Source organism: Suricata suricatta, chromosome 10 (genome assembly GCF_006229205.1).
Source record: "Suricata suricatta isolate VVHF042 chromosome 10, meerkat_22Aug2017_6uvM2_HiC, whole genome shotgun sequence".
Lineage (NCBI taxonomy): Eukaryota > Metazoa > Chordata > Mammalia > Carnivora > Herpestidae > Suricata > Suricata suricatta.
In genome coordinates this window covers 55,975,939-55,998,997 of record NC_043709.1, presented here as the reverse complement: position 1 = coordinate 55,998,997, position 23,059 = coordinate 55,975,939, and the positions used below count along the sequence as shown (strand labels likewise).

The 23,059-nt window shown below is 55.8% G+C and overlaps 4 protein-coding genes across 9 annotated transcripts in view; 1 reads left to right on the top strand and 3 right to left on the bottom strand.

The window, feature by feature from the left end:
• Positions 1–1,013: 1,013 nt before the first annotated feature.
• On the top strand, positions 1,014–6,954 carry SHMT2 (serine hydroxymethyltransferase 2). 2 transcript variants are annotated; one of them, XM_029954444.1, is made up of 12 exons: positions 1,014–1,153; positions 2,133–2,330; positions 3,749–3,828; positions 4,006–4,206; positions 4,513–4,594; positions 4,731–4,853; positions 4,979–5,118; positions 5,464–5,629; positions 5,822–5,921; positions 6,019–6,174; positions 6,255–6,362; positions 6,482–6,954. In XM_029954444.1, the coding sequence occupies exons 1-12, from the start codon at positions 1,121–1,123 to the stop codon at positions 6,607–6,609; spliced, it is 1,515 nt and encodes a 504-aa protein (XP_029810304.1). In that variant the 5' UTR covers positions 1,014–1,120; the 3' UTR covers positions 6,610–6,954. The 2 variants fall into 2 exon arrangements, with proteins under 2 accessions (XP_029810304.1, XP_029810303.1); XM_029954443.1 differs by lacking the exon at positions 1,014–1,153 and adding an exon at positions 1,444–1,577.
• Positions 6,955–7,132: 178 nt separating this feature from the next.
• NDUFA4L2 (NDUFA4 mitochondrial complex associated like 2) lies at positions 7,133–9,457 on the bottom strand. The gene is made up of 4 exons (XM_029954446.1): positions 9,253–9,457; positions 8,807–8,895; positions 7,943–8,003; positions 7,133–7,826 (listed from the first exon to the last, which is right to left on the bottom strand). The coding sequence occupies exons 1-4, from the start codon at positions 9,307–9,309 to the stop codon at positions 7,770–7,772; spliced, it is 264 nt and encodes an 87-aa protein (XP_029810306.1). The 5' UTR covers positions 9,310–9,457; the 3' UTR covers positions 7,133–7,769.
• A 6,451-nt stretch (positions 9,458–15,908) lies between these two features.
• On the bottom strand, positions 15,909–22,454 carry STAC3 (SH3 and cysteine rich domain 3). The gene is made up of 12 exons (XM_029954445.1): positions 22,373–22,454; positions 21,578–21,644; positions 21,043–21,310; positions 20,704–20,801; positions 20,420–20,492; positions 19,433–19,530; positions 17,796–17,862; positions 17,394–17,443; positions 17,006–17,091; positions 16,742–16,793; positions 16,523–16,660; positions 15,909–16,345 (listed from the first exon to the last, which is right to left on the bottom strand). Exons 2-12 carry the CDS (start codon positions 21,641–21,643, stop codon positions 16,247–16,249), a joined length of 1,095 nt encoding a protein of 364 aa, XP_029810305.1. The 5' UTR covers position 21,644; positions 22,373–22,454; the 3' UTR covers positions 15,909–16,246.
• A 23-nt stretch (positions 22,455–22,477) lies between these two features.
• The window catches only part of R3HDM2 (R3H domain containing 2), a 126,980-nt gene continuing 126,398 nt past the window's right edge, over positions 22,478–23,059 (bottom strand). For 2 of the 5 annotated variants that reach the window (XM_029954425.1, XM_029954428.1), the window contains exon 27: positions 22,720–22,963. In XM_029954425.1, the coding sequence (XP_029810285.1) occupies positions 22,901–22,963 (63 nt within the window). In that variant the 3' untranslated portion in view covers positions 22,720–22,900. Of the gene's footprint in view, positions 22,571–22,661; positions 22,964–23,059 lie in introns of those variants that run through there. The other 3 variants (XR_003914373.1, XM_029954430.1, XM_029954426.1) reach the window with 3 other exon arrangements.

Below are 23,059 nucleotides of genomic sequence, written 5' to 3'. Positions count from 1 at the left end.
ATATCTGGCACAGAGTAGGAGCTCACCGTGTCTGTTGAATGAGTAAATGAATGAATGTGTAATATTGCTAAATAAGGCAATGGCTCTCAAAGTCACTGCTTATTAGAATCATTGAGGAGAGGTTTCCTTGTCACCATGTGTGGGCAAATGCCCACTCTTTAAGATCCATTGAATTAGAACCTCTGAAGGGAAGCCTCACACTCATATATTTATACTACATTTCCCAGTCAATTCTGATACCCATGTTTGGGAGCCTACTCAATGAGTCCCTAACCCAAAGGATGAGTCCAGATGAAGTCAGGCTAAAAAGAAGATCCTTTCCAGGTCCAAGGATCTATAGCCCCAGGGATATAAAGAGAGCTCATTGAGTGCTAGAGCAGCAAGAGGTGAACAGGTACCAAACTCAACTAATACAACAGCAGGAGGGGGCACCTCACTCAGTTCCAGACTGCCCCAGGAGAAGGAAATAACCATGGAGGAGGCAGGTCAGAGGATGAGGGGAGGGCGATCCCCCAGAGTATGTTTATACACAAAGTCTCATTTAATCCTCACTACATGTTATTTTTTAATTATAAGTGAGGAAACTGAGGCCCAGGTAGGCTAATTTGTTAGTCAGCCCCAGAGTGGGAACTTGAACTCAGGTCTTTCTCACCCTTCTAAACCAGGGTGCTTTCCAGTGCTCTCTAGCCCGAATAGGAGTCTTTCTATTTCCAAACGAGCCTAATAATGCTAGGTAGGTATTCACTAGCCACCCAATAAATGGTTGCTGTCTGGACTACAGAGTAAAATACACACACACACACACACACACACACACACACACACACACACACAAAAGCTTCCGGACAGTGAGGAACTGGGGGACACTGAACCTCTTTTCTTTCAGGCGAGAGCCTCTGACCATGGTCTACACATGGGGAACTGAAGCTGAAGAAATGGGTAAAAACTACAATTCCCAAGAGACCGTAAAGGGCCACCTCACGCATGCGTAGATCTCTTTCCTTAATTCGGAGGCTTCCCGGGCCATTCTCGCGCATGCGCTCTAAGACCAGTCGGCTTCCGACCCTTTGCTTCCCCCGGCCAGAGTTCGTGGCTGGACCTCCTGCGACCTCCGATTACGATGCTGCCCTTCTCTTTGCTCTGGGCGACTCGGGTAAGAATGGGGCTTCGGAGATTAGGTGACCAATAGAAAGCAAGCTCCTCTCCTACGCCAGTTCCCTTTCACCAACTCTGGGGTTCTCCTGGCTTTTCCACGCACGTGGTTTGGGTCCTTGGGGAGCAGACCTGCAACTAGGGAATCTTTGAGAATTCCCCACCCCTCAGTGCCCGCGGCGGCGTAACTGGGGCTCCTCCTCATTCCGGCAACCAGATGCCCCAGGGGCTGCGACCGCCCGTTTCACGTGGCATTAGGGGAGAGACCCGCACCGGATGCCCCGTGGACCCTGGCGGTCGAGTGGGGATTCCTGGCCTGGACCGGCGAGCTGAGTCTTTCCTGCCGGCTCTGAGCCGTGCAGATGATGCAACCTGGCCCCACGGCTTACATCAGGGGGTCCCTCGCCTCTATGGGCTGGAAGGAGGTGGGAAAGTGGGGGGCACGGGACAGGATGTGGGTTTTGGGTTCCCTGCTGGCAGACTCCCCACCTATCCCCCTTTCCCAGAGACTGCCAAAGGCCTACTCTGCCACTTTCATTGCTCAGGAAACCACCTCTGCAGCCTATTGCCTGAACCCTTTCCAACTCAGCCTTCTCTCCCCTGAGTGCCATGGAGGCCCTAGGGAAGACCATTTTGTACTTGTGGGTTGAGGGGATTCTGGAACCTCAGTGGACTGCCCCTGAATTCCAAAGACTTAGCCTTCCAGAGGGCAAACTTTGCCCCGTGGCTTTGCAGAATGTTTCATGGGTCGAAGTGGAGGGAAATTCTGAGGTGAGGTGAATGGACCGACTCAGAACCACCCCCTGGACATTGACCCCCAACCTTGGCTCTAGAACTGGCTTTCGAAGGAGGAGATGGGAAAAGGCTGTTTGGACAACTGGCTGCTAGCTTTGGAGCCAGAAAGCCTGATAAGCATGGCTGAGGGTTGGTGGGAGACTATTTGGATGCTTTTTATTTGATCCTGGTTTTTCCTCTCCTAGCCTCTGCAGAGATGTGGTCAGCTGGGCAGGATGGCCATACGGTGCCAGCACAGCGAGGTGGCCCAGACCCGGACTGGAGAAGCAACCAGGGGCTGGACAGGCCAAGAGAGTCTGTCAGACAGTGACCCTGAGATGTGGGAGCTGCTGCAGAGGGAGAAGGACAGGCAGTGTCGTGGCCTGGAGCTCATTGCCTCAGAGGTGGCGTTTGGGGAGAGGGACCATGGCATGGGCCGAAATGGGTGCAGGAAGTAATGGGTCAACTTACTGCTATTTCTACAGATGTACCTTTCAGACTCCAGGCCTTTCTGCTCGGCCTTATCTCCTTGTATTCTTTTTCTTTTAGCATTTTAAAAATGTTTATTATTTATTTATTTATTTTGAGAGAGAGAGGGAGAGTGCAGGAGCTGGGGAAGAGCAGAGAGAGAGGGAGGCAGAGAATCCCAAGTGAGCTCTGTGCTGTTAGTGCACAGCCTGATGTGGGGTTCAACCTCACGAACGTGAAATCATGACCTGAACCGAAATCAAGAGCCAGACACTTAACTGACTATGCCACCCAGGCGCCCCATCTTCTTTTTTTTAAGTTTTTAAGTATTTTTTTTAATGTTTACTTATTTTTGAGAGAGAGAGAGAGTGTGTGCGGAGAAGGGTCAGGGAGAGAGGGAGACACAGAATCTGAAACAGGATCCAGGGTCTGAACTGTCAGCACAGAGTCTGATGTGGGGGCTCAAACTCACCAGCTGTGAGATCATGACCTGAGCTGAAGTCGGACATTCAACTGACTGAGCCACCAGGCACTTTTTTTCTTTTTTAATTTTTATGTTTATTTATTATTGAGACAGAGAGAAACAGAGCAGGAGTCGGGGAGAGGCAGAGATAGAGGGAGACACAGAATCCAAAGCAGGCTCCAGGCTCTGAGGTGTCAGCACAGAGCCCCACGCGGAGCTTGGACCCACAAACCGCGAGATCAGGACCCCAGCCAAAGTCACTTAACTGACTGAGCCACTCAGGCGCCCCTTTTTAAGTTTATTTATTTTGAGAGAGAAAAAGGGTGAGCCCCTGTGCAAGCTGGGGAGGGACAGAGAGAGGGTGAGAGAAAGAGTCTCAAGCAGGCTTCGTACTCATCTTCCAGCTTGGAGCTGGACATGGGGCTCCGTCCCACAAACTGTGAGGTCATGACCTGAGCTGAAATCAAGGGTCAGATGCTTAGCTGACTGAGCCACCCAGGTGACCCTCCTTGTTTTCTTACTGTCCTCTGAAGAAGAGGCAGAGCAGTCTGGATTGTGGGATGGGGACATTGGAGAGCTTCCAAAGCTTTCTGGAGCCCCTGTACTCTAGTCTGGTCCCTCCGCCTTCCCAAGAGGAAAGCGAAGCCTGGAAGCACAGGTTCAAGTGGACAGGTGGCCCTGCTGGGGACACCTACCACAGTAGCTGGGTTTCTCAGGATGCTTCCTCTGGCCTTTCTTCAGGCCTGACAAGGAACACTGAATGAATAGAGGTTTCTATAGAGCCCGGTTCCTCCCTGCTGCCCAGGGCTCTGACAGGGCAGGGCTGTGGGGGGCTCCAGGGAAAGGGGCTCAGTACCTTCTGACGATATGCCCCCCTCCCCCTTACCCCAGAACTTCTGCAGCCGAGCTGCGCTGGAGGCCTTAGGGTCCTGTCTGAATAACAAGTACTCGGAGGGTTATCCTGGCAAGAGGTGAGGGCTGGTACTAGAGGGCTGGGGGGTAGCCTTGGGGATGGTGCTCCCAGTGGGAGGCAATGGCTTGTACCTCCCAGTGCGCACAGAGGAATGGCCTTCCCAGCCCTTCGCTGCTAGTTGAGGGGGATGGGGAGCCCTTTCTGAGTGCCCTGATGTACCTCCGTCTCATGGCAGATACTATGGAGGAGCAGAAGTAGTGGATGAAATCGAGCTGCTCTGTCAGCGCCGGGCCTTGGAGGCCTTTGACTTGGATCCTGCTCAGTGGGGAGTCAATGTCCAGCCATACTCTGGCTCTCCGGCTAACCTGGCCGCCTATACAGCCCTTCTGCAGCCTCATGACCGAATCATGGGGCTGGACTTGCCTGATGGGGGCCAGTGAGTATGGATGCAGTGGGTGCTGGGCTTGGTGGGCAGATGGGCATGGGGAAGGAGTTTTTATTGAACACCTACTGTGTGCCACATAGGTGGCATATGCAAGCCTCTCCCTGCTCTGCAAATCAGTGGATGAGGAGGAGAAGATCCCAGTAAGCAGTGCTCACCGCGGAATGGACTGTGGGGGTTGCACATACTAGGAGCAGTGTTCCAGGGACAGAGGCCTTTGGAGCCGGGCGGAAAGAGAGTGGTTACGTCTGGGAGTTACTCGTTTTTGAAGCTGTTTTTGTCACTCTCGTCCTTTTCCAGTCTTACTCACGGCTACATGTCTGATGTCAAGCGGATCTCGGCCACATCCATTTTCTTTGAGTCTATGCCCTATAAGTTAAATGTGAGTGCAAGGGCCCTGCTGGCCCTCTCCCGGGGCAAGGGAGGGGCTGGAGGCCTGGGCAGGCTTCAGGGGCAAGGAGGAGAGTGAGCTGTGCTGCTTCCGCCTCAGGGCTTCAGCTTTTTGTTTGTTCCTCCAGCCCCAAACCGGCCTCATCGACTATGACCAGCTGGCACTGACTGCTCGGCTTTTCCGACCTCGGATCATTATAGCTGGTACCAGTGCCTACGCCCGCCTCATTGACTATGGCCGCATGAGAGAGGTCGGTGGAGGGCTGGAGTACCAGCCACTTCCCAGGGTGGTGGGGAGATTTTGGACTGGGGGGTGGCCTTGGGGAGGCCTGTCTGGGCCCTCCCCAGGCTAAGGCCTGTCTCTGTACCTGCCCAGGTGTGTGATGAGGTCAAGGCACACCTGCTGGCAGACATGGCCCACATCAGTGGCCTGGTGGCTGCCAAGGTGATCCCCTCACCTTTCAAGCATGCGGATGTTGTCACCACCACCACTCACAAGACCCTTCGAGGGGCCAGGTCAGGCTCCCCTGAGGTCAGGCCTTGCCTTTCTCTGCCTCCATGCCCTAGTCCAGGGGCACTGTTGGGCTGGATCTGAGAAGAGTTCATTCCCACCTGGAACCCTGAAGATTTTGCCCAGTCTGTGATGACTCTTCTTTCTTTTATCCATAGTGGCATTTCCCCACCAAAGGATTTGGGGGTGGGAGTGAGGGGCTGTTCTCCTTGATCACGAGTCCTACACACAGGCCCAACTGAGGTAGACTCTGAGAGCTCAGTGGGTCCAGGCCACGCAGCTTCCTCTGCTTTTCTCCTCCCTTATCCTTTCTTTGTACCTTAGATTCTGATCACCTACCTCCCACACAGGTCGGGACTCATCTTCTACCGGAAGGGGACGCAGACTGTAGACCCCAAGACTGGCCGGGAGATCCCTTACACATTTGAGGATCGAATCAACTTTGCTGTGTTCCCATCCCTGCAGGGGGGGCCCCACAACCATGCCATCGCTGCAGTGGCTGTGGCCCTAAAGCAGGTTGGGAAGCCTACTATTGTGGCGTGGGGGTCACTGGGCTGGAGGCTTAGACCCTGTTCTGTGCTGACTCAGTTGGAGCTGATGGAAGGGAAGAGTCAGGATGGGGTCAGGGCTGGAGTCACAACTGTGGTGGAGGTGGAGGAGCCGAAGGGGTAGGGCTTGCAGTCACAGGTGCTACTGTCCCGTCTCCAGGCCTGCACCCCCATGTTCCGGGAGTACGCCCTGCAGGTTCTGAAGAATGCTCGGGCCATGGCTGATGCCCTGCTAGAGCGAGGCTACTCGCTCGTGTCTGGTGAGTCGGGGGGGGGGGGGGGGGGGGGCGTGAGTGCCTCTGGAGCCTCAGACAGGCCTAGAATTCACCCTTCCCGGTCTACTGTCCCTCCCTTTAGGTGGCACTGACAATCACCTAGTGCTGGTGGACCTACGGCCCAAGGGCCTGGATGGAGCTCGGGCTGAGCGGGTGCTGGAACTTGTGTCCATCACAGCCAATAAGAACACCTGTCCTGGAGACCGAAGTGCCATCACACCTGGGGGCCTTCGGCTCGGTGAGAGCTGAGGTTTGAGGAAGGAAGGATGGCTGCCAGGTGGGCCTGGGATGTGCTGATCCCTTCTCCCTCTCTCCCAGGGGCCCCAGCCTTAACCTCTCGACAGTTCCGTGAGGATGACTTCCGGAGAGTTGTGGACTTTATAGATGAAGGGGTCAACATTGGCTTGGAGGTGAAGAGCAAGACTGGTGAGTGGGCAAGACCCCTCCTGAGCCAGCCGGTTTACATTCCCGTTCTGTCCCTTCCCCTGGCTGATCTGACTGCCTTCCCTGAAGTTCTGACCACTTTGCTCCTCATCCCCCTCTAGCCAAACTCCAGGATTTCAAGTCCTTCCTGCTCAAGGACCCAGAAACAAGTCATCGGCTAGCTGACCTCAGGCAGCGGGTGGAGCAGTTTGCCAGGGCCTTCCCCATGCCTGGTTTCTATGAGCGCTGAGGGCACCTAGGAGATGAGGCCCACAGACTGAAAGTTATTCTCCTTCTGTCTACCAGGACCAATGGAGGAGAAAAACTATCTTTACTTTCTTTTGCTAGGGGAGAGAAAGCCTCCCACTTAGGGGAAGAGCCAGGTATATTCTGGACTTTGTAGCAGAGAAGATTTCTTTTTGTAGCAAGACTCAGAAAGAGGAGGCCTGGGGCTTTTTGCCCTAACTCTTCCATTATCTCAGTGTTCTAGACTCCTTGCTCTTACTTGGAGAGGGAGGGAGTCGCCCTTGTGAGCCAGAGAAAGGGGTGGGTAGGCGCTGCCTTTCTGTTTTTATCTAATAAAATGCTAACCTGCCTTGAGCTCTCCTATTACTGTGGGAGGGGTCCCCTGGGCCAGGTAGTGACTCGTCTCCCTCAATGCCTTCCTCCCTTCCCTACCACCATCACCACCACAAGGACCCCCCGGGGCTGCAGCCTCCTTTCTCTGTCTCTGATCAGAGCCGACACCAGAGGTGATTAGCAGGCGCAGCAAATTCAATTTGTTAAATGAAATTGTATTTTGCCCACGGCTGCTTCTGTTTGATCCCAGGGGACTGAGGGGAGCAAGGGAGGGGCCGAATGGCAGGGGGAGGCCCAGGTGTGAGGCGCGGGAGGGGATGTCTGTTGGCGCGGGAGGCAGAGGGCTTGGGCACGAGGAGGAGCGAGGAGGTCCCTCATCCAAGCCTGGCTGGGCGGCAGGCAACGAGCCCGGTCGAGCCAGAGCAGCACCGCCCCTGCGCTGGCGCCTGGAGCCCGGACTAACGTGGGGCCCGCCACGTCACTTGGCACCAAGAGGCCTCTCTTGCTCTTGGCTCACGTTGGCCACGCTCAACACGTAGCCTGAGCCACACCCTGCAAGGCCTGGGTAGGGGGGCAGTGGGGCTGGTTTGAGCCTTTGGGTAGAACTCCTCCTCCCCCTCGTGGGATTCCAGCTGAGGGTCAGAGGCGCTTCCGCTGCTGGGAGCAGGGGAAGGGGGTGGGGAGCTGCCTCCCCTCCTGTGGGAACCAAGCCTGTGTAAGCGGCAGCTGGACGGGTGGCTACAGTGGCGCCCTGGGGGCAGGGGACGGAGAGTGGAGGAAATGAGTCGGCTGGCTGATGGTGGTTTACTTCCACCTCGAACCCCAGCGAGCTCAGAAGTCTGGCCGGTCCTTCTTTAGCTTCTTATAGTCGGTGGAAACTGCAAGAAACTGGAGGAGGGAAAGGAGCATTGAGTGCCCCAGGCCTCCCTTTGTGGTCTGGGGCGGGAAGGGGGTCTTGGGACCGAGGATGGATGGGGGGCAACCCTAGAGCCACCGGGAGATACCTTGTATTGGTCATTGGGGCTCAGGCGGTTCCAGGGCTCCGGATTGTTCTTTCTGTCCCAGCTAGAGAGAGGGAGGGGGAAGGTTAGGGTTTCCTCTCTGGAAGCTAGGACCCTGATGCCTGAGGTGACACACACGGGCTGCCTCCACCCCAGCACCCCAGTCCTACCCTGGGGGTCCCATGTCCCAGAGACTGACAGAGGAGGGGGCTCCTTAGCAGCTGCTGACCAGTGAAACAAGGCTGTCACCACTGTTAGTATGGGGCCAGGTGACCAATTGATAACCTGGTCCAGGGCCTTCCCTCTGCTCCACCCCAGGTTAACCCCCCCCACCCCCCCAGAGCAGAGCAGTGGGAATCAGGAGGCTGAGGTTTCAGTGATGTGCCTCAAATTCCGGTAACGCTGTAGGTGCTCCTGAAGAGCAACAGAGAACCTCCACTCCCCACCCCCGCCACCTCCGCTCCAGTCTCCGTGCCCGACACCTTAGCCCCAAAGGCACCCCTCGCAGCTCACCCGGCCACACCCCCCCAGCACTCTGACGGGAAAGTGGAGGTACCCAAAGGCCGGCCACCGGCCAGCACGTCGCCATGGCAACCGGGCCGGGAGCCGTGCGGGTTTCGCAGCCCAAAGCGGGTCAAGTCTGGGGCCCCGAGGACTGAGTGGTCAGGTGGGTGGGAGGAAAGGCCGGGGCCTCCCAGGCCAGGAGCAGGCTCCAGCCTGGAGTCGCCTGGTGGTACAGACGCAGGTGCGCTGCCTGGGGAATCCCTGATGGGACTACCCGTTCGCACTGTTCCTGAGAGGCCTTTGAGTTCCTACCCTATCTAGCCGCACCCAGGCCCCCTGCTTGCGTCTAAATGCGGCCTTTACCAGACGTCGGGGCTGCGCAGGGCGAGTCTCAGCAAGTACAGCGCAGCGCTGCCCATTCCCAGACCAATGAAGCCGATCATCGGGATGAGCTGCGGAGAATACGGAGGGCGCTTTCAGGGTCAGCCCCCTCCCCGCAGTCCCAATCGCCTCTTAACGACCGTCTCAGCCAGCACCCGTCCCCACCCCCACCCGGGCTGACGCTCCCTTCTGGGAGAGGGGACTGGAACCTTCCACACCTCATTTCCAGCCTTCGTCTCCCTCACCCCACAGCAAACCTGTCCGAGGTGGAAGTCAGGAGACACGAGGCGTATTGCAGGGATAGATTGAAGGCATGCAGGAAAGAGCTTAAGAGCAATGGGGAAACTGAGCAAGAGGGAGATTTAGGGCTCGCCGGGGAAGCGAGAGAATTAGGAGTTAGATACAGTGGCTCTGGGGACCCAGCTCACCGCGGGATGTCTCTTGATCTGCCGGTAGAAGCGGGCCCCGGTACTTGTTCCCGCCATATCGCCTCTCTTGTGTCTGATGATCCCCAGCCGCTCTGCTCCTTCACTCCTCTTGGGGTCCCGCCCCCGGCTGGGGAGGGGTCAGCCCAGCCCTGCCCGGCCCGCTTCGGCAGACTCACCCCGCCCCCACTCATCTCTTCCGCAGCTCCGGGCTCAGAGCCGGAGAATTGTCGGGGAGCAGAGAGGGCTTTCTGCAACTCCACTCCTTCAGATTCCCGCACCCTGGCACAGGGGACACCATCATCCCCAGGGCTTGGGGCTGGTCTGAGAGAGATACCTCACAGGCTTTGACCAAGAGACTGAGGGAGGACCCAGAGTTGGGGAGAGGGACTCACCATGGGACAGTGAGTCAGGCTGACAGACTTACAAGCGAAGTGTAGGGGGTGGAGTGTTCCCGGGGGTGGGCGTGGGGGCAGAGGGGCCGGGGAATAGCGAGGGCATCTGAAGTACCTCCCTGACACCCCCTAGAGCTAGGAGATCCTGAGGACCCTAGTTCTGTCTCCCTCCACAGTGTAGTGGAAGGAGGAGAGTGACAGACTCACAGTACTAAAGCCGTCCCACCTCTAGCCCTGGGTAGTTCTCCCAGTTGTGTTGCGGTTGGCCTGGAATAGTGTTTGGAGGCCAGGAGAATGTTTAAACCTTGCTCAGGATAGAATAAATCAGTTTTCAAAGTTTTGGGGGTGGGGGTTGATAGACTTACTTGCTCTGCCTACCTCCAGTAGGCGTGAAGTCAGAGCCACCCAAGGAGTCCACTCTCGGCTCTGGCTGTGATAGAAAGGAAGAGAATGGGGTGAGAGAAATAGTCAAGGAGAGAGAAAAGATGAAGAAGGAAAGAGAACAAGACACACAGAGATAGACATGCAGAGCGATTGCCTCCCTTTCTGCAGCCAACTTAGCTAGCTATCTGCTAGCTTTTAGGGTGGCAAAGCTCACTGCCACCGTCTTTGGGGAATTGGGGTCACAGAGACGCAGGCGCCTCGTCCTAACCACCTCTCCTTACTGCTGAGCTAACTTCCATCCTCCTACCCGCCTCCCTCCGCCAGGCAGCTGAATCCGGCAGAGCTCCCCGACTTCTCCTCTCCAGAGCCCTGTGGCAGCGTGACCAGGAGCGAGTTGTGCACCCACCTCTGGGGGGTGGGGTACAGGAAAGGAAGCGACCCTTCCTGGGGGCCCCCTCCTTCTCCCGGCGCTGATACCTCCCCCGCCCCCTGCGCTGACAAGCGCGGCTGTAATTAGGCTGCGGGGTCCCCAGCTCTCCGCCTCCCTCCGGCGGATAATGAGATAAAGTGTCAGAGACACGGCGAGAACAAAGAGACAGAGACTCGCTGCGATGTGTGTTGGGGGGGTGCGGAGGAGGGGGACTGACGGGATGTCAGAACCTGGAGCAGCGCAGAGCCTGGCCCTCCCAGAGCACCCGCACCTCCAGGGCCGGGCCGGGCCAGGGAGTGGAGTGTCCTGTCACCCGTGCCCCCCAGCCTGTCAGTCTTCAGGACTAAAAATCAATCCCGGAGCTCGAGCTCCAGGGGCAGCACATCTGGGCTGTACATCTGGCTCTGTATGGCACAGCTGGGGCGCCAGGACGCCAACAGGGACGTCTGGCCCCTTCGCTAAGCCCTTTTGCTTCTCTGGGCCTCACCCACGCTCCTGCGCCATTTCTTGCGAGTTTTGGTGATAAGGATCTATCGCGTTCCCGACACTCTGCCCGCCAGTGTCCTAGAGACGCCGCTGTCACTCCGGCCGTGGGTCTCCACCCCCACTTTCCAAGCGCCTTATTACCTTATTATTGCTTCTGCTCTGGCCTCGCCAGGGCTCTTTGACCCTGCACCCATTTCTGGTGCCAGTCTCTGACCCCTGACCCTACTTCTTAGCCCCTTCCATTTTTGTATCGTGATCTCTGGGGCTGAGCCCGGACTCAGAACTCCGTGAGTTCCGGATCCCATGTTTCACTTTCCCGCACTTTCCCATCCGAAGGACTCAGGCCACGCTGATCGAGCCGGGTGAGGAACCACAGAAGTCATTAGCTGCGGATTAGGCGTGGCCTGGGGCGTGTGGGGGTCCCGTGGGGACTAGATTCTGAACGCGAAATCGCGCCACGACACTAATCCGCCGGCTGGCTGCACGGCTTGTCAAAAGCAGCTGGGCTGGGCGGAGCGAGCTGACTGCTAGGGCTGAGGGCGCGGGGCGCCCCCTGGAGGTTGAGCTGCTCCCAAGCTCTCAGGGGAGATGCCTCGGGCGCCCCCTATCGGGTCGCACAGGCTCTGCTCCCCACAGCTTTCGGGCCGGTAAGTCAGTGTCTGGAGTGTCCGTCCACGTCCCGCCTACCGCACCTGCCTCTCCCCCCGCGAAGGCACTGGGTCCCGCAGCCTCCCCTCTTCTGGTGTGAGGGGGGCCTAGGGGCAGGTGCGGAGAGGGAATGGGCCGTCTTCCGCCTCGCCAGCTGTGGGGTGGCACCACGGGTTCAGGCTGGTCCCTTTTGCGCAAGTGGTCCGCTCCAGACGCCCGAAGCCGAGTCCCCGCCCTAAGACTGCCCTCTGCCCTCTGACCCTGCCTACCCCAGTCTCTGGCTCTCCTTCTTTCTGCCTCTTTATTCTTCAGGCCCGGTGTCTTTCTGTGTCAGTCTCTGTGTATGGATGTCTGTGCTTCTCTGTTCCTTATCATTCTGGCTGTGTCTGTCTGTCTCTCCCTCTGCAGTTCTACCAGGCTTTGTCCCTCTGCATCTGTTTCTGTGTCTCTCTGTGTTTGTCTCTCCTTGCCTCTACATCTCTCTACTCTCTGCGTCTCTCTTTACAAATGCCTGTCTGTCTCTGTCTCTACCTCTTTCTCTCCCCTTTCCCATCCCCCAGTTCTATTACTATTCTCTGGCTTGCTGCCCCTGAGGGGCTGCAGCAGTCCAACGAGACAGCCTGGGGACACCTCAGGGCACTGCCCGGGGTCCACTTCCCGGTCACCTCCATATGCCCGTCACCTCTGCGCGGCCTCCGTCTTCCCTCTGTAGCTGTGGGGAGTGGAGGGGGTGCCCAGGAGGGAAGACACAGGGCCCAGCATCTGCTCGGGAGCCCCGGAGCCCCTGACCCTCTCTGCCGCTATTAAGGGCGCCGGGTCCCGAGGCTCGGAGAGATGATCATGATTGCATCAGCCAGACAGCCGCGGAGCCGGGAGCCGCGCGGTGAGCGAACGAGCGAGACAAAGACGCCCGCCCCATCTGTTTATGCAAAGCGCTCTCCGCCGGGGACCCCGGCGTCCCGGTGCCTGGCCCGGCTCGGGGCACGGGGTCACGAGTCCGCTCCTGCCCGGGGCCCCCGCCGCGCCGCGGCTCCCCCTCCCCAGCACCCAGAGGGGCCGCGGGGCGAGAGGAACGGAGGGGGGCGGGGGTGTTGATGTGATTGGAGCGGACGCGGCTGTTTCTTCAATAATGGATGGAGATGATGCGGACGGCGGAGCCAAGCCCGCCCGGAGAGGAGAGAGGAATAGAAATGGGGAGAGGAAGGGGCGGGTGCGGGAGACTCACCCAGGCGCGCGCGCGCGCACACACACACACACACGCGCACACACACACACACACACACACACACACACACACACAGGAGCGCGCGTGCGTCAATCTGTCATTCGAATACACTCTGTCGCGCGGCTCACACCCAGGCACACGCCCACGCACTGTCACGGAGATACACACACCTGCAGGCGGAGACGCCAGAGCCATACACACTCACCGGCGGCTCTTCCTGATTCGCACACATATACAGTCCTGCAGGCAGAGACTCGCGGAAATGCCCACATTGGGACACACCCAGGCGTGAAGATCGCACAGACACATAGACACGCCAGAGCACGTATACACACCTAGACACCCAGGGGCTAAGCCAGACAAAAATTATAGAGGTTGAGTGGGAGCGAATGGGGACAAGACTGACAAATACATACTTAGGGACACGGTACACATCAGCGGCACATATATCAACTACACTACACCTCGTGCTCTGATATACACACCTCTCAGCTCAGGGCACAGGCGCGCGTGCGCGCGCGCGCACACGCACACACACACACACACACACACACACACACTACACACTACACACCAGAGGCGTAGACACTCATAAGCTCCAGGGACACAGACCCCCACCAACCCCACGCATTCAAGGTTTGCACCCACACATATACAGCAGCTGCTGGCTGTGCCCTCTGGTGGTAGAGTGTGACAGAGGGGTCGCTGGGGTCCCAGAAGCAGGCCTTGTTAGCCTAGCCACATAATGAGGTTTTGGTGACAGGGGGTGCCTGGGGCTGTGGACCCTGCTCCCCCGTTTGACCGACTGCTAGTTTCCTTCCTTGGCTCCTACGGTGGGTGGTGCACACCTTGGGCCACTCCCACTACAGCCAATCCGCCAGTCCCAACCCCAGCACTTGGGGAGAGGGGGGTAGCAACAGACAGAGATAGGGACTCCCAGGATGCCCCACAGAGCCATAAGGCAGGCAAGGAAAAGAGGGTCACTCTGTATTCCCCCTCTTTCCCTGGTGCTGCCCAACCTTCCCACTGTAAGGGGCACTTTCTTTGCTAAGAGGGAAATGGACACTGCGGAGGAGCAGGGTGCGGTTGTGTACTGGACCCTAGTAACCCGGCCCCTCCTACGGTCTGTTTTCAATTCAGTCCGTTCCTTGGCCCAGACTTACGACCTTTGCTGCGTGTGGCAACATCATCCATCACCTAGGTGGCCGTTTGCGGGGTGAGGGGTGTGTGGGCCCACAGAAGGTCCCTGTCGCGTCTGGCTCCCTCATATGAGTCCTACTATACGCTGGCAGGCCTGGGCTCAAGGGCGGGCAAGTACTGGGGGAAGGGTGTGATCACGGGGCTCGATCACGATACTGGGGCCTATGTCCCCACCCCTGGCACCCCGAGCACCCGTCCTTCGAGCTCGGCACAGCCGACCTCCCCGCTTCTCCCGCCCTCCCTCTCTCGGGCCCTTTGCTTAATTTCCTATTAACTGCTGATAAATCCAATTAAACCGCCGCTCTAATTAGGGACAGCTGCCGGCTCCATGAGGCGGGGGAGCGGGGTGCCCCCCGAGTGTAGAGGGGGGAGAACAGTCGCTCTCTCTGCTTCTCGGCACCCCCACACCAGCATCGCCGCCCAATGAGCCAGTAAATTGGTTTTGCTTCAGCATTGTGGGGGGGGCTCTCGAGGATTTCGGGAGATCTTGGTTTGAGTCGCTCATATCTCTTGATGAAGAGATACAACCGGAGACCTAGACTCCCTGCACCCGGACCTCCGACTAACACCCCCTCCCACCGTGCCTTTCTTGGTAGGCATATCCGGGGGAAGGAGGGGGGCAAAAGGCTTGATTCTTGTGTTGGTAGTAGAGGTGGGTGCGGTGCCTGTGATCTGCTCTTATTCCAGCCCGGAACGTGATTACTGGGTGGCTGCCTGAGTCTCTTCCTTTATGACCCCGCTGCCGCCCCCAGGCGTCCGGGACGGTCAAGGGCAAAGGGAACAGGAAACTGAACCAGGTTCCGAATTGAGTTTGCCTAGGTGCTTCCCTACCCCCACCACACTTCAGCCTTCTGGAAGGAAGGGAGGCGAGTCTGTCCCGGGCCCTTCTCTTCCCCAGCCCAGCTGAGCCTCTGCCCCCCCCCCCCCCCCCCGCCAGCAGCAGATGGTGCCCAGGCTCCCGCTGCCAACCTTGCTAGGCGGTGCCAACCTCAGGCCTGGCAGACAACGCGCAGAAGAGGATCTCCTGACTGGCGGGGCTGACCCTCCCCCACCCGCCATAGAGCTCCAGACCCTCGGCCTGCCCTACTCGAGGGACCATCTCAGGCTGCCTCTCACTGGTCCGCTCCCAGGTCCCCAAACTCCTCGTATCCTTCAGCTCCCTTCCCCACACCTTCCAGCTCCCAGCCACCTGCCACCCTGACCAGGGCCGGCATATTTGCATATTTGCATATGCAAACAATAACATTTGCATACGGCGCGCCGCAGGGGGGGTCTCCGCGTGAGCCGGTTTGCTGTCTGCCCCGCGCCCTCTCACTCGGTACCTGTCGCAAAGGGCTGGGGCGGGGGCCGCGCGGGAGGGGTTAGGCCCCCCGGCCTCGCTCGCTCGGTTCCCAGAGGACTTGAGGAAGTGTTGTCATGGAGACGGCACGCACCCCACCCCCTCCCAGGCCCAGGGTCTCCGGCACGGTGTCTCAGGTTCTTTCCTTCCGCCCCCCTTCCCTCGCCGAGTCCCTAGCTCTCCAACAAAGATCTTACATCGCCCCCTGGCGGCTTAGCTCGGCACTGAGCCAGGTTCCGAAAATGTAAGCGGGGCCGGGGCGGGCAGCGGCTAACTCCCCTAGCGGTAAGGGGACCTACCCTGCAGCCAGATCTTTCTCCTAGCCGCCAGGACGCAGGGGTGGTGACTCCAGTCCGGCTCCCTTTTCTTTACTGAAAACAGAGGCCTCACCGGGCAGACGCCACCTCTCTCCCCACCTCCCACCAGCCTCAGCCCAGGTGGTGTCGGGTTACCCGATGGTAGTGAGGTGAGACAGCCAGCGAAGGTTCTCCAACGCTTCGTAGGTCCTCTCCTCCCTCTCCCCTCAGCCCCCAGTTAAAGAACAAACTTTTCTAACTTTTTCCAAAACTTTAATACATTCGCAACATTTGACTGTTCGCCTCCCACGCCCCCAGGGCGCCTCCTAGTGGAGATGCGTTCTTTTTCCAGCTCTCAACGGCTGGGCCTGAGGAGTTGCAGGTGAGGCCGCTCTGGGTACCAGGTATCCAAGGCTCTAGGCCGCGGGGAGGGGGAAGGGAACCAGTCCCTTCCCAGAAGGCCCGTCACGCTCTGGCAGGCCTTCCACCCCTCCCCTTTCCAATATAGTTGCTTTCACCCCTTTCCTCCCCAACCTCCACTGGGCCTGCCCAGAATGGGGCATGGGTATCTCCCGTCAGCCGGCTCCTGCACGCCTAAATCTCCTCCAGGAAGTCGGTGGGGAACAGCCCCACCTTGCGGCCGGTGTAGACCTTGACGTAGCCGCCGGCTTCATCTCCTTTCTGCACCACTATCTGAAGGATTAAAGGTTTAGAGAGGAGAGGAGTCAAGGGGAAATGGTAGAGGAGGAGAGCAGGGGAGCCCGGATTTTTGGAGGCCTATCCTAGTCCCACTAATGGGTTAAGATCTGCAAGGAGTATGGGTTGCGGAGGAGTGTTGGGGTCTGGGGTTGGATGGGGCAACAGAGCTACCTGGTCCTTCTTGAGAGTAATCTGCCCTATTTCGCGGTTTCCCACGAAGGATCTCGTTACACGGTGCACACGCTCTCCAGACCGGACCCGAATGATGAAGTTTGGGGGGAAAAAGCCAACCTTTTCCCCTATTTTCCCCTAGAGGAGGTGGGAGGGAGAATCAGTCTCTATTTCAGATTCTAAACTCAACCCATGTCCCACTCTAGCCATTTCTCTTACCCGCCACCATTCCTCATTGGAGTCATCAATGACTGTGATCTTCTCTCCAGGCCTGGGAAAGGAAGGAATACGCCTCTGAGAGGGAGCTTCTTTACATATCTGGCCCTGGTCCAGCCCCAACAGGCTCTAAACCCTGATACCCCTTTTCCTTTCCCATGAGGAGACGGACTCTCCCCTCTCCCCTCCACTCTCAGTACCCTGCCATCCCTTCCCCCTCCCCTCACCCCCCTCTTCCAACCGGGTCTCAGTCCTAAGGCCTCTCACGGGAAATCCAGATCGTCCTTCTCCAGGGCTTTGAACCGATAGAGAGCCACAAAATAATGAGACTGCTGGAAGCCAGGCTGCTTGTGCTGGGGGTGAAAGGAGGTGATGAGTCTCTGGGCTCCTCTGTCCCACACTGTCCAAGGCAGGGGCATTCTGCAGACACACTACTTTCCAGGTCCTTGAACTGAGAGGACTGTCGTGTGTGAGTGTGTGCATGTGTGCATGTGTGTGTGTGTGTGTGTGTGTGTGTGTGTGTGTGTGTGGTGATGGCCGGTTAAGGGTGATGGGACCCCATGGAGTAAGTGTGAGCTTCTGTGGAGGCCATGAGTGGTGTCAGACCTGGGGTGGGGAGAGGACCGGGGTTCCTGCAGGGAAAAAGGATTCTCACTTTGTCATCAGGTGTCTTCTTTTCAGCCTTCTTATCTCCTTCAGGGTTTCCTGGGATGGGAAACACCAAAATTGTCTCTAGCTCCTGGAGAATAACTCTCATTCTTTTACCCTTCTGTTGCAGAAGTTTATTTATTTTGAGAGAGAGAAGGAGAGAGAGGAGGAGGAAGGGGCAGAGAGAGAGAGAGAGAATCCCAAGCAGGTTCTGCACTGTCAAACCCACAAACCATGAGATCATGACCTGAGCCAAAGTTGGACCCTTAACCAACTGAGCCATCCAGGTGCCCCATGCAGAGACTCTTTTATCTCCAGTCTACCATGGCCTTTGGCCCTCCATGCCCTGCTGCCCAGCCAAGCCCCTGATTCTACTCCATCTCTATGGACGGAGGTAGGTGACACTCACCATCCTGGGGTTTGCCTTCCTCTGGTCTGGCAGACTCTGGCTCCTCTTCCATCATGGCTGCTAGGGGCTGGAGGGAGTACCAGAGTTAGGAAAATACTCTCTTGGGAACCCATGCTTGCCCTGGCTCTCCAGCCAGGCCAGAGAACTATAGAATAACAGGATCTCAGGGTTGGAAGGAGCCTTGGAGGAAATACCTAGTTCAACCACCAGCCTAATGCCCAGCCTTCCTGAAAACGTTCTGGCAGGTGGACCATCCACATTGTGCTTGAATGTAGCTAATGACAAGGGGCTCACTACCATACAAAGTAAGCTCATGCAATTTGAGGGCAATTCTCTGAATTAAAACTATGTCAGTCTCCCTGTAACTTTTTGTAAACTGGCACTGACTTGGCCTCTGGAGCAATATGGAACAAACATAGTCCCCTTAAAGGTCTAAGGATAGCTGGTAAGTCCTTCCTGTACTTTCTTCTCTAATCAGTCCCTTCAAATCACCTCCTCCCCTATGATCCTGATTCCAGGTTTTTTACTATAATGTCTGCTCCTAAAAATACCCCAGTGTGTAAGAGAAAAACGGGAGCACGGTCTTTCTAATTCCCTTAAGAGAACCCGAGTGTGCTTGCCTGTCTGGAAGCAGTCAAATCACATTGTGAGTGCCTTGTAAGTTACAGTTCACTCCACAGAAATCTCTAACTTACACCCAACCTCCATATTAACTACTCTGAAGCTAATTACTAGTTCTGTTTTTGTGCAGTTGATTTTTTGGGTCCACAGACATGTGCATTTTTCCTGACAATATTTCAAATTATGGTTTTGGACCTTTCTTCTAGTCTGTAAGATTTTTGAATATACTGTTCAGCATCTAAGTTTTCCCTCCTGGGTTTCCTACAAACTTAAGGGATAATAGCATTTGCATCAGTGAGAAAAATACCCACAGGAGAGGACTGAGGACCAAATCATATCATGCTTATAAGGTATCAGAAATCTCCCTCTAGCCAAACACTCCCTAAAGGACCTGGATCCTTCAGGCACAGTTATCCATCCAGATTTAGGACCCCATCTCACTGTCATCCACATCAGTCCATCCTGGTTGTCTGGAAAGATATAAGGATATGCCAACAAATTCTTCAGCAGACTCCAGAAAAGTCTGTGGCGTTACCAGTCTAGTAACCCTCTTACAAAAGGAAATGAAGTTGCTTTTGGCTGCTGGTTTTGAGCAACAGTTTCCTCATCTCTAAAATAAGTGAGTCAGATGAGATGATGTTCATGGACTCTTCACAGATCTTCATGGGCCCTTCATGGCTCTAGAATTCTGATTACTTGGCATGGTAAGTTCTCTTCCCTAAGTCCAAATAGCTTAGCTCTTGCCTCTGTTGTCCAGAAATGCCAGAAGCCTGGGGCCTAGCCTTCAGTTGGTTATGGTGCTTAATCTGACAATTTCAGAAGGGAATTCCTGAAGAACACACACACTATGGCAGTTCTCAACCAGAGGCCCTCTAAGATTGCATGCGAAAAATTTGTCTGTTGCAATTTTAGGGAAAGACAATCCCTAGCTTCTGCCATCTTTCCAGAGAGGAGACAGGACCAACTGCTCCATGGAATGTCTTGAGGGGACCTCAGGAGGAAGGTATGGTGCTCACATTTTTCTTATCTGCCTGTCCCTTCTTCCGTTCCTTGTTTGCCATGATCACCCCAGTGCGCAGGGTTTCAAACACAGGATCATTGTGATTGGCAGCAGCTAGAGGGGAGGGGAGAAGAATGAAGCCATTAACTGGGGAAGCAGAGAAAGGCTTGGAGGAAAGAGAGACCTCCTAAGTAAGGGAGAGGCAGGGTCGAGTAGAGAGAGAACATGTGTGCTTGCGTGTAGGACTAGGGAAGGGTCAGCTGGGCATACCTAGGTCATCAATCTATAAAGAGCTCTAAAAACACCACTGGAAATGTGATGGAGAAAAATACTTACCAGCACTCCTTCCAGGCAGAGCACTATACGATGTTGGACAGACAACTTTGCTAACAAGTTGCTTGGGAGTTGGGGAATGCTCACAATCACTATTCTCCTTCTAAGGAGAGTGGTCCTTTAACTGCTGGCTTTTGTTCTGCTGAGTGGCATGTGCAAGCTGGGGTGCTGCCACCAGTGGGTTCTTCTTTTTTCCACCCATGCTCCTCACACAGTTCAGCCTCTCCTCCAAATAAATGTTGAGTAAATCGTCAACGAATACGTTTGTAAGAGTTGCCAAATTATGATCTGCCCAGGATGCCCGCAACTCTTGGTCTAACCCTGAGACTGATATTGTTCTGTAGGAAGGACAAGGATGGTCCAGAATCCTTGGTCTTGCTTAGAAAGGGCATTACATAGGAAGAGTACAGAGTCTGAAGCGAGGCAGATGAGGGTCTCAGTCTTGGCTTTGTCTCCTGCTAGCTGTGTGGAGCCCTAGCTTAATCTCATCTCCCTCGGCTCTAGCACAGATATATGGACTCTGTATTCAAGATGGCCAAAATATTAGGTGGAGAAAGAACCATGGGAAATAGAACCTTTCTGTGTCAGACTTTGGCTTCCAAATCAAGAGGTGGTGTTGGAACCATCTCTAGGCTTCCCCTTTCCCTTGGGTCCCACATGGAGCACTTACAGAGATCTTTCACACAAGCATACTGCTGGTTGCTGTAGAGTGGGGAGCTATACGCCCGATGAAAACCAGGGGGCTGTAGGATGGGATGGGAGAAAGCATTAGAGACAGCAAGGTAGGGCCCAGAACCCCATCTGTCCCATGAGTGCAGCTTCTTCTTAGACTAAGAGATGGGCTGAGAAAGAAAAAGCAGGGAAGTGGATATGATGACTTAGGAGGGCCTGGGAGGGGGGAGCTGGCAACATGTCCCCTCCCTGCTGCTTCTTCGCTCCCCAGAGCCTACTCACGATCTTGCCGAAGCATCTTTGCATCTCCACGTAGGACTGACAGTGTTCGTGGATGTTAGTTTTGCAGTTCTTACAGCGAAGCCCAAATTTATTGTTGACTTGGGAGAGGGAAGAACATGTGGGTGAGGTTCTTTATTTCCCCTTCCCTCTGTGCCAGTGCTGCTACTCTAGCTCCCAGGTCCCTCTTTTGTCTAGGACCCCACACTCTCAGTCTCTAATAGTGTTCTCCTAAAGCCACCTCTTGCCACGGCCTGTATATACAACACTCGTCTCCTGAGCCCTTTCCCCCCCCCATCTGCCTTCCATATCACGCTCTCTCCGCTTCCCTTAGTGACTCACGCACAATCATCCGGGCACAGACATCACAGAACTTGGGCTTCTTGAAGAAATGATCTTTGAATTTGTGAGGCTTATCATTGACAAGCTTAGGAGGTTCTGGGGGTGGCTCTTCTTCCTCCTCCTCCTCTTCTTCCTCTTCCTCATAGATGTAGTAGATGGGCCCGCCCCCAGCTCCTACTGCCTCCCCATTGGCCTGGGGCTCTGGGGGAAGCTCCATCTCCTTGGTCCCAGGAGACTCCTTCCCGAATAATTGCTTCAGCCGCTGTAGCTGAGGGCGGGAGGGGAGGGGGGAGGGGAGGAAACCCAAAGTTAAAAGGACTGTCATGCTCTCTAGAGCAGGTAAGGCTAAAGCTAAACCTTTTCCTAGCCTGGGCAAGGGGCACACCCCAGGATTAGGAGTACTGGGGGCTGTAGGTGCTGGCTGGGGTTTGGACAGTAAATGAGTCACATACAAGTGAGATCAATTCAAACATTCTGCAAGGGCTGCAGTGGCATCACAGCTCCCTGCCCCTGGTGGTCAGAGGCCCAGACTCACCCCACTTTGCCGAGTCTCTGCTGGGAAGGAGGGCTTGGGGGCCTCCAGCACCTCCTTTTCTGTCATCCTGCAAGAGATTGGACCCCACTGTGGAATCTAATCCTTGACTGCCATTCTTCATTTCCTACTTTCTGTCCCTCACTGCAGGCTGGTCCTTGAGAGGGAGACTCTGGGAGGACTTTTGTTAAACAGAAATCCTTGGACAGGCTTATGAACAGAAAGATTCCATGGAGGTCCAGAGAAAAGTGCAACAGACTGAAGAGCTTCCCAACCAGTTCCTCAAACAGATACCCATCCTTCCACCCTGAGGGGCAACCCGAATTTACAGCCCCAACACGGTGCTCAAAGCTGTGTGGTTTGGGATTTTCCAACAGTTGGTCTCCTGGGAATCTGTGGGCAATCGAGATGTGACATACATCTTCCCAGACCCCCCTTTCTTCAAGAGGCTTAATGGGTGTGTCCAGAAGCATGCCTGGAGGGCTGGGCTGGGGACATTTGTTCTCCCCTACCCCTTTCCTGAGTCCCCGGGGCCCAGGGCCTAGATCCCAGCCTGCCTCAGTCCTCAGCTATTTTAAGTTTTCAGAGTAATACGAACCTTTCCTTCCCTTACTACTCCATTCCCTTGACCCCACCCCCACCCCACCCTCCAATCCTAGCTCTTGTCCTAGAGTAGAGTCATAATTTCACTCCTAAAACCCTAACTACTCACAGGCAAGAGAGAAACGAAGACGTTGAATAGACTACAGACTGGGGAAGCAGTCCTGGCAATGGGCAGGGGATGAAGAGGCAACTTACGTTTGGGATTCCCTAAGTCCACAGTCTGTGGAGGAAAGAGGGAGCCCCTGGGGTCTTGACGGTGGTGCTGGGGGATGATGGGTCCTCTTCCTTGGGGGCTAAGCCCCCCCAGTACCCTCTGTACTCACAGCGGCTACCCAGGCGTTATTTGTAGACCTCCTAGTCTCTCTCCTTGGTGTCAGAGCTGAAATGACAGGGCTGGAGGAAAGTGGACAGCTGAGCGCCACAGCTGACACAGAGAAATTGGACACGGGGAGGTCTGGGCTGGGCCGGACCCTAACTCCTCCCATCCCCCAAAGCCGCTGTGCCCTGGTTTCTCATTTACCGTGTACAGGTCCGTTCTGGCTAAATTCAAGAAGGGGCAGTGTCTGTTCATGCTGCATACTTGCTTAGGTGATTTTAGATGACTGAATGTAAAGATGAAATTATAAACAGCCTTCCCCAAGGTCCAAACACCTCTTCAAGTCCACCTTCCTGGACCTACTTGAGGAATTAGCTTTTGATTTTTCAGCCACTGTCTTCCTGTGGTCATGTTTTTACATCCTCAAGCATTGATCTAGCCTCAAACCTTGAGGAAGGAAAGGCTAGGAACTGGTGAGAAAGGAGACTCTGAATTAGCAGAGGTTTCCTGTCAGCCAGACTAGACTGCATTTTGCATCCCTGGGTAGTTGGAGGGGTACCTTGCTG

Excerpts from the sequence above, each read along its gene's own strand:
- SHMT2 (XM_029954443.1), top strand. The coding sequence starts at position 1,515 with ATGATGCAACCTGGCCCCACGGCTTACATCAGGGGGTCCCTCGCCTCT. Across the intron at positions 5,630-5,821 it reads TGGCTGTGGCCCTAAAGCAG|GCCTGCACCCCCATGTTCCG; the intron begins GTTGGGAAGCCT and ends TCCCGTCTCCAG. Across the intron at positions 6,363-6,481 it reads GGAGGTGAAGAGCAAGACTG|CCAAACTCCAGGATTTCAAG; the intron begins GTGAGTGGGCAA and ends ATCCCCCTCTAG.
- NDUFA4L2 (XM_029954446.1), bottom strand. The coding sequence starts at position 9,309 with ATGGCGGGAACAAGTACCGGGGCCCGCTTCTACCGGCAGATCAAGAGA. Across the intron at positions 8,896-9,252 it reads AGATCAAGAGACATCCCGCG|CTCATCCCGATGATCGGCTT; the intron begins GTGAGCTGGGTC and ends TATTCTCCGCAG. Across the intron at positions 8,004-8,806 it reads CTGCGCAGCCCCGACGTCTG|CTGGGACAGAAAGAACAATC; the intron begins GTAAAGGCCGCA and ends CCCTCTCTCTAG.
- STAC3 (XM_029954445.1), bottom strand. The coding sequence starts at position 21,643 with ATGACAGAAAAGGAGGTGCTGGAGGCCCCCAAGCCCTCCTTCCCAGCA. Across the intron at positions 20,802-21,042 it reads CTGTGCCCGGATGATTGTGC|TCAACAATAAATTTGGGCTT; the intron begins GTGAGTCACTAA and ends CCCTCTCCCAAG. Across the intron at positions 16,346-16,522 it reads TTACTCTCAAGAAGGACCAG|ATAGTGGTGCAGAAAGGAGA; the intron begins GTAGCTCTGTTG and ends TTAATCCTTCAG.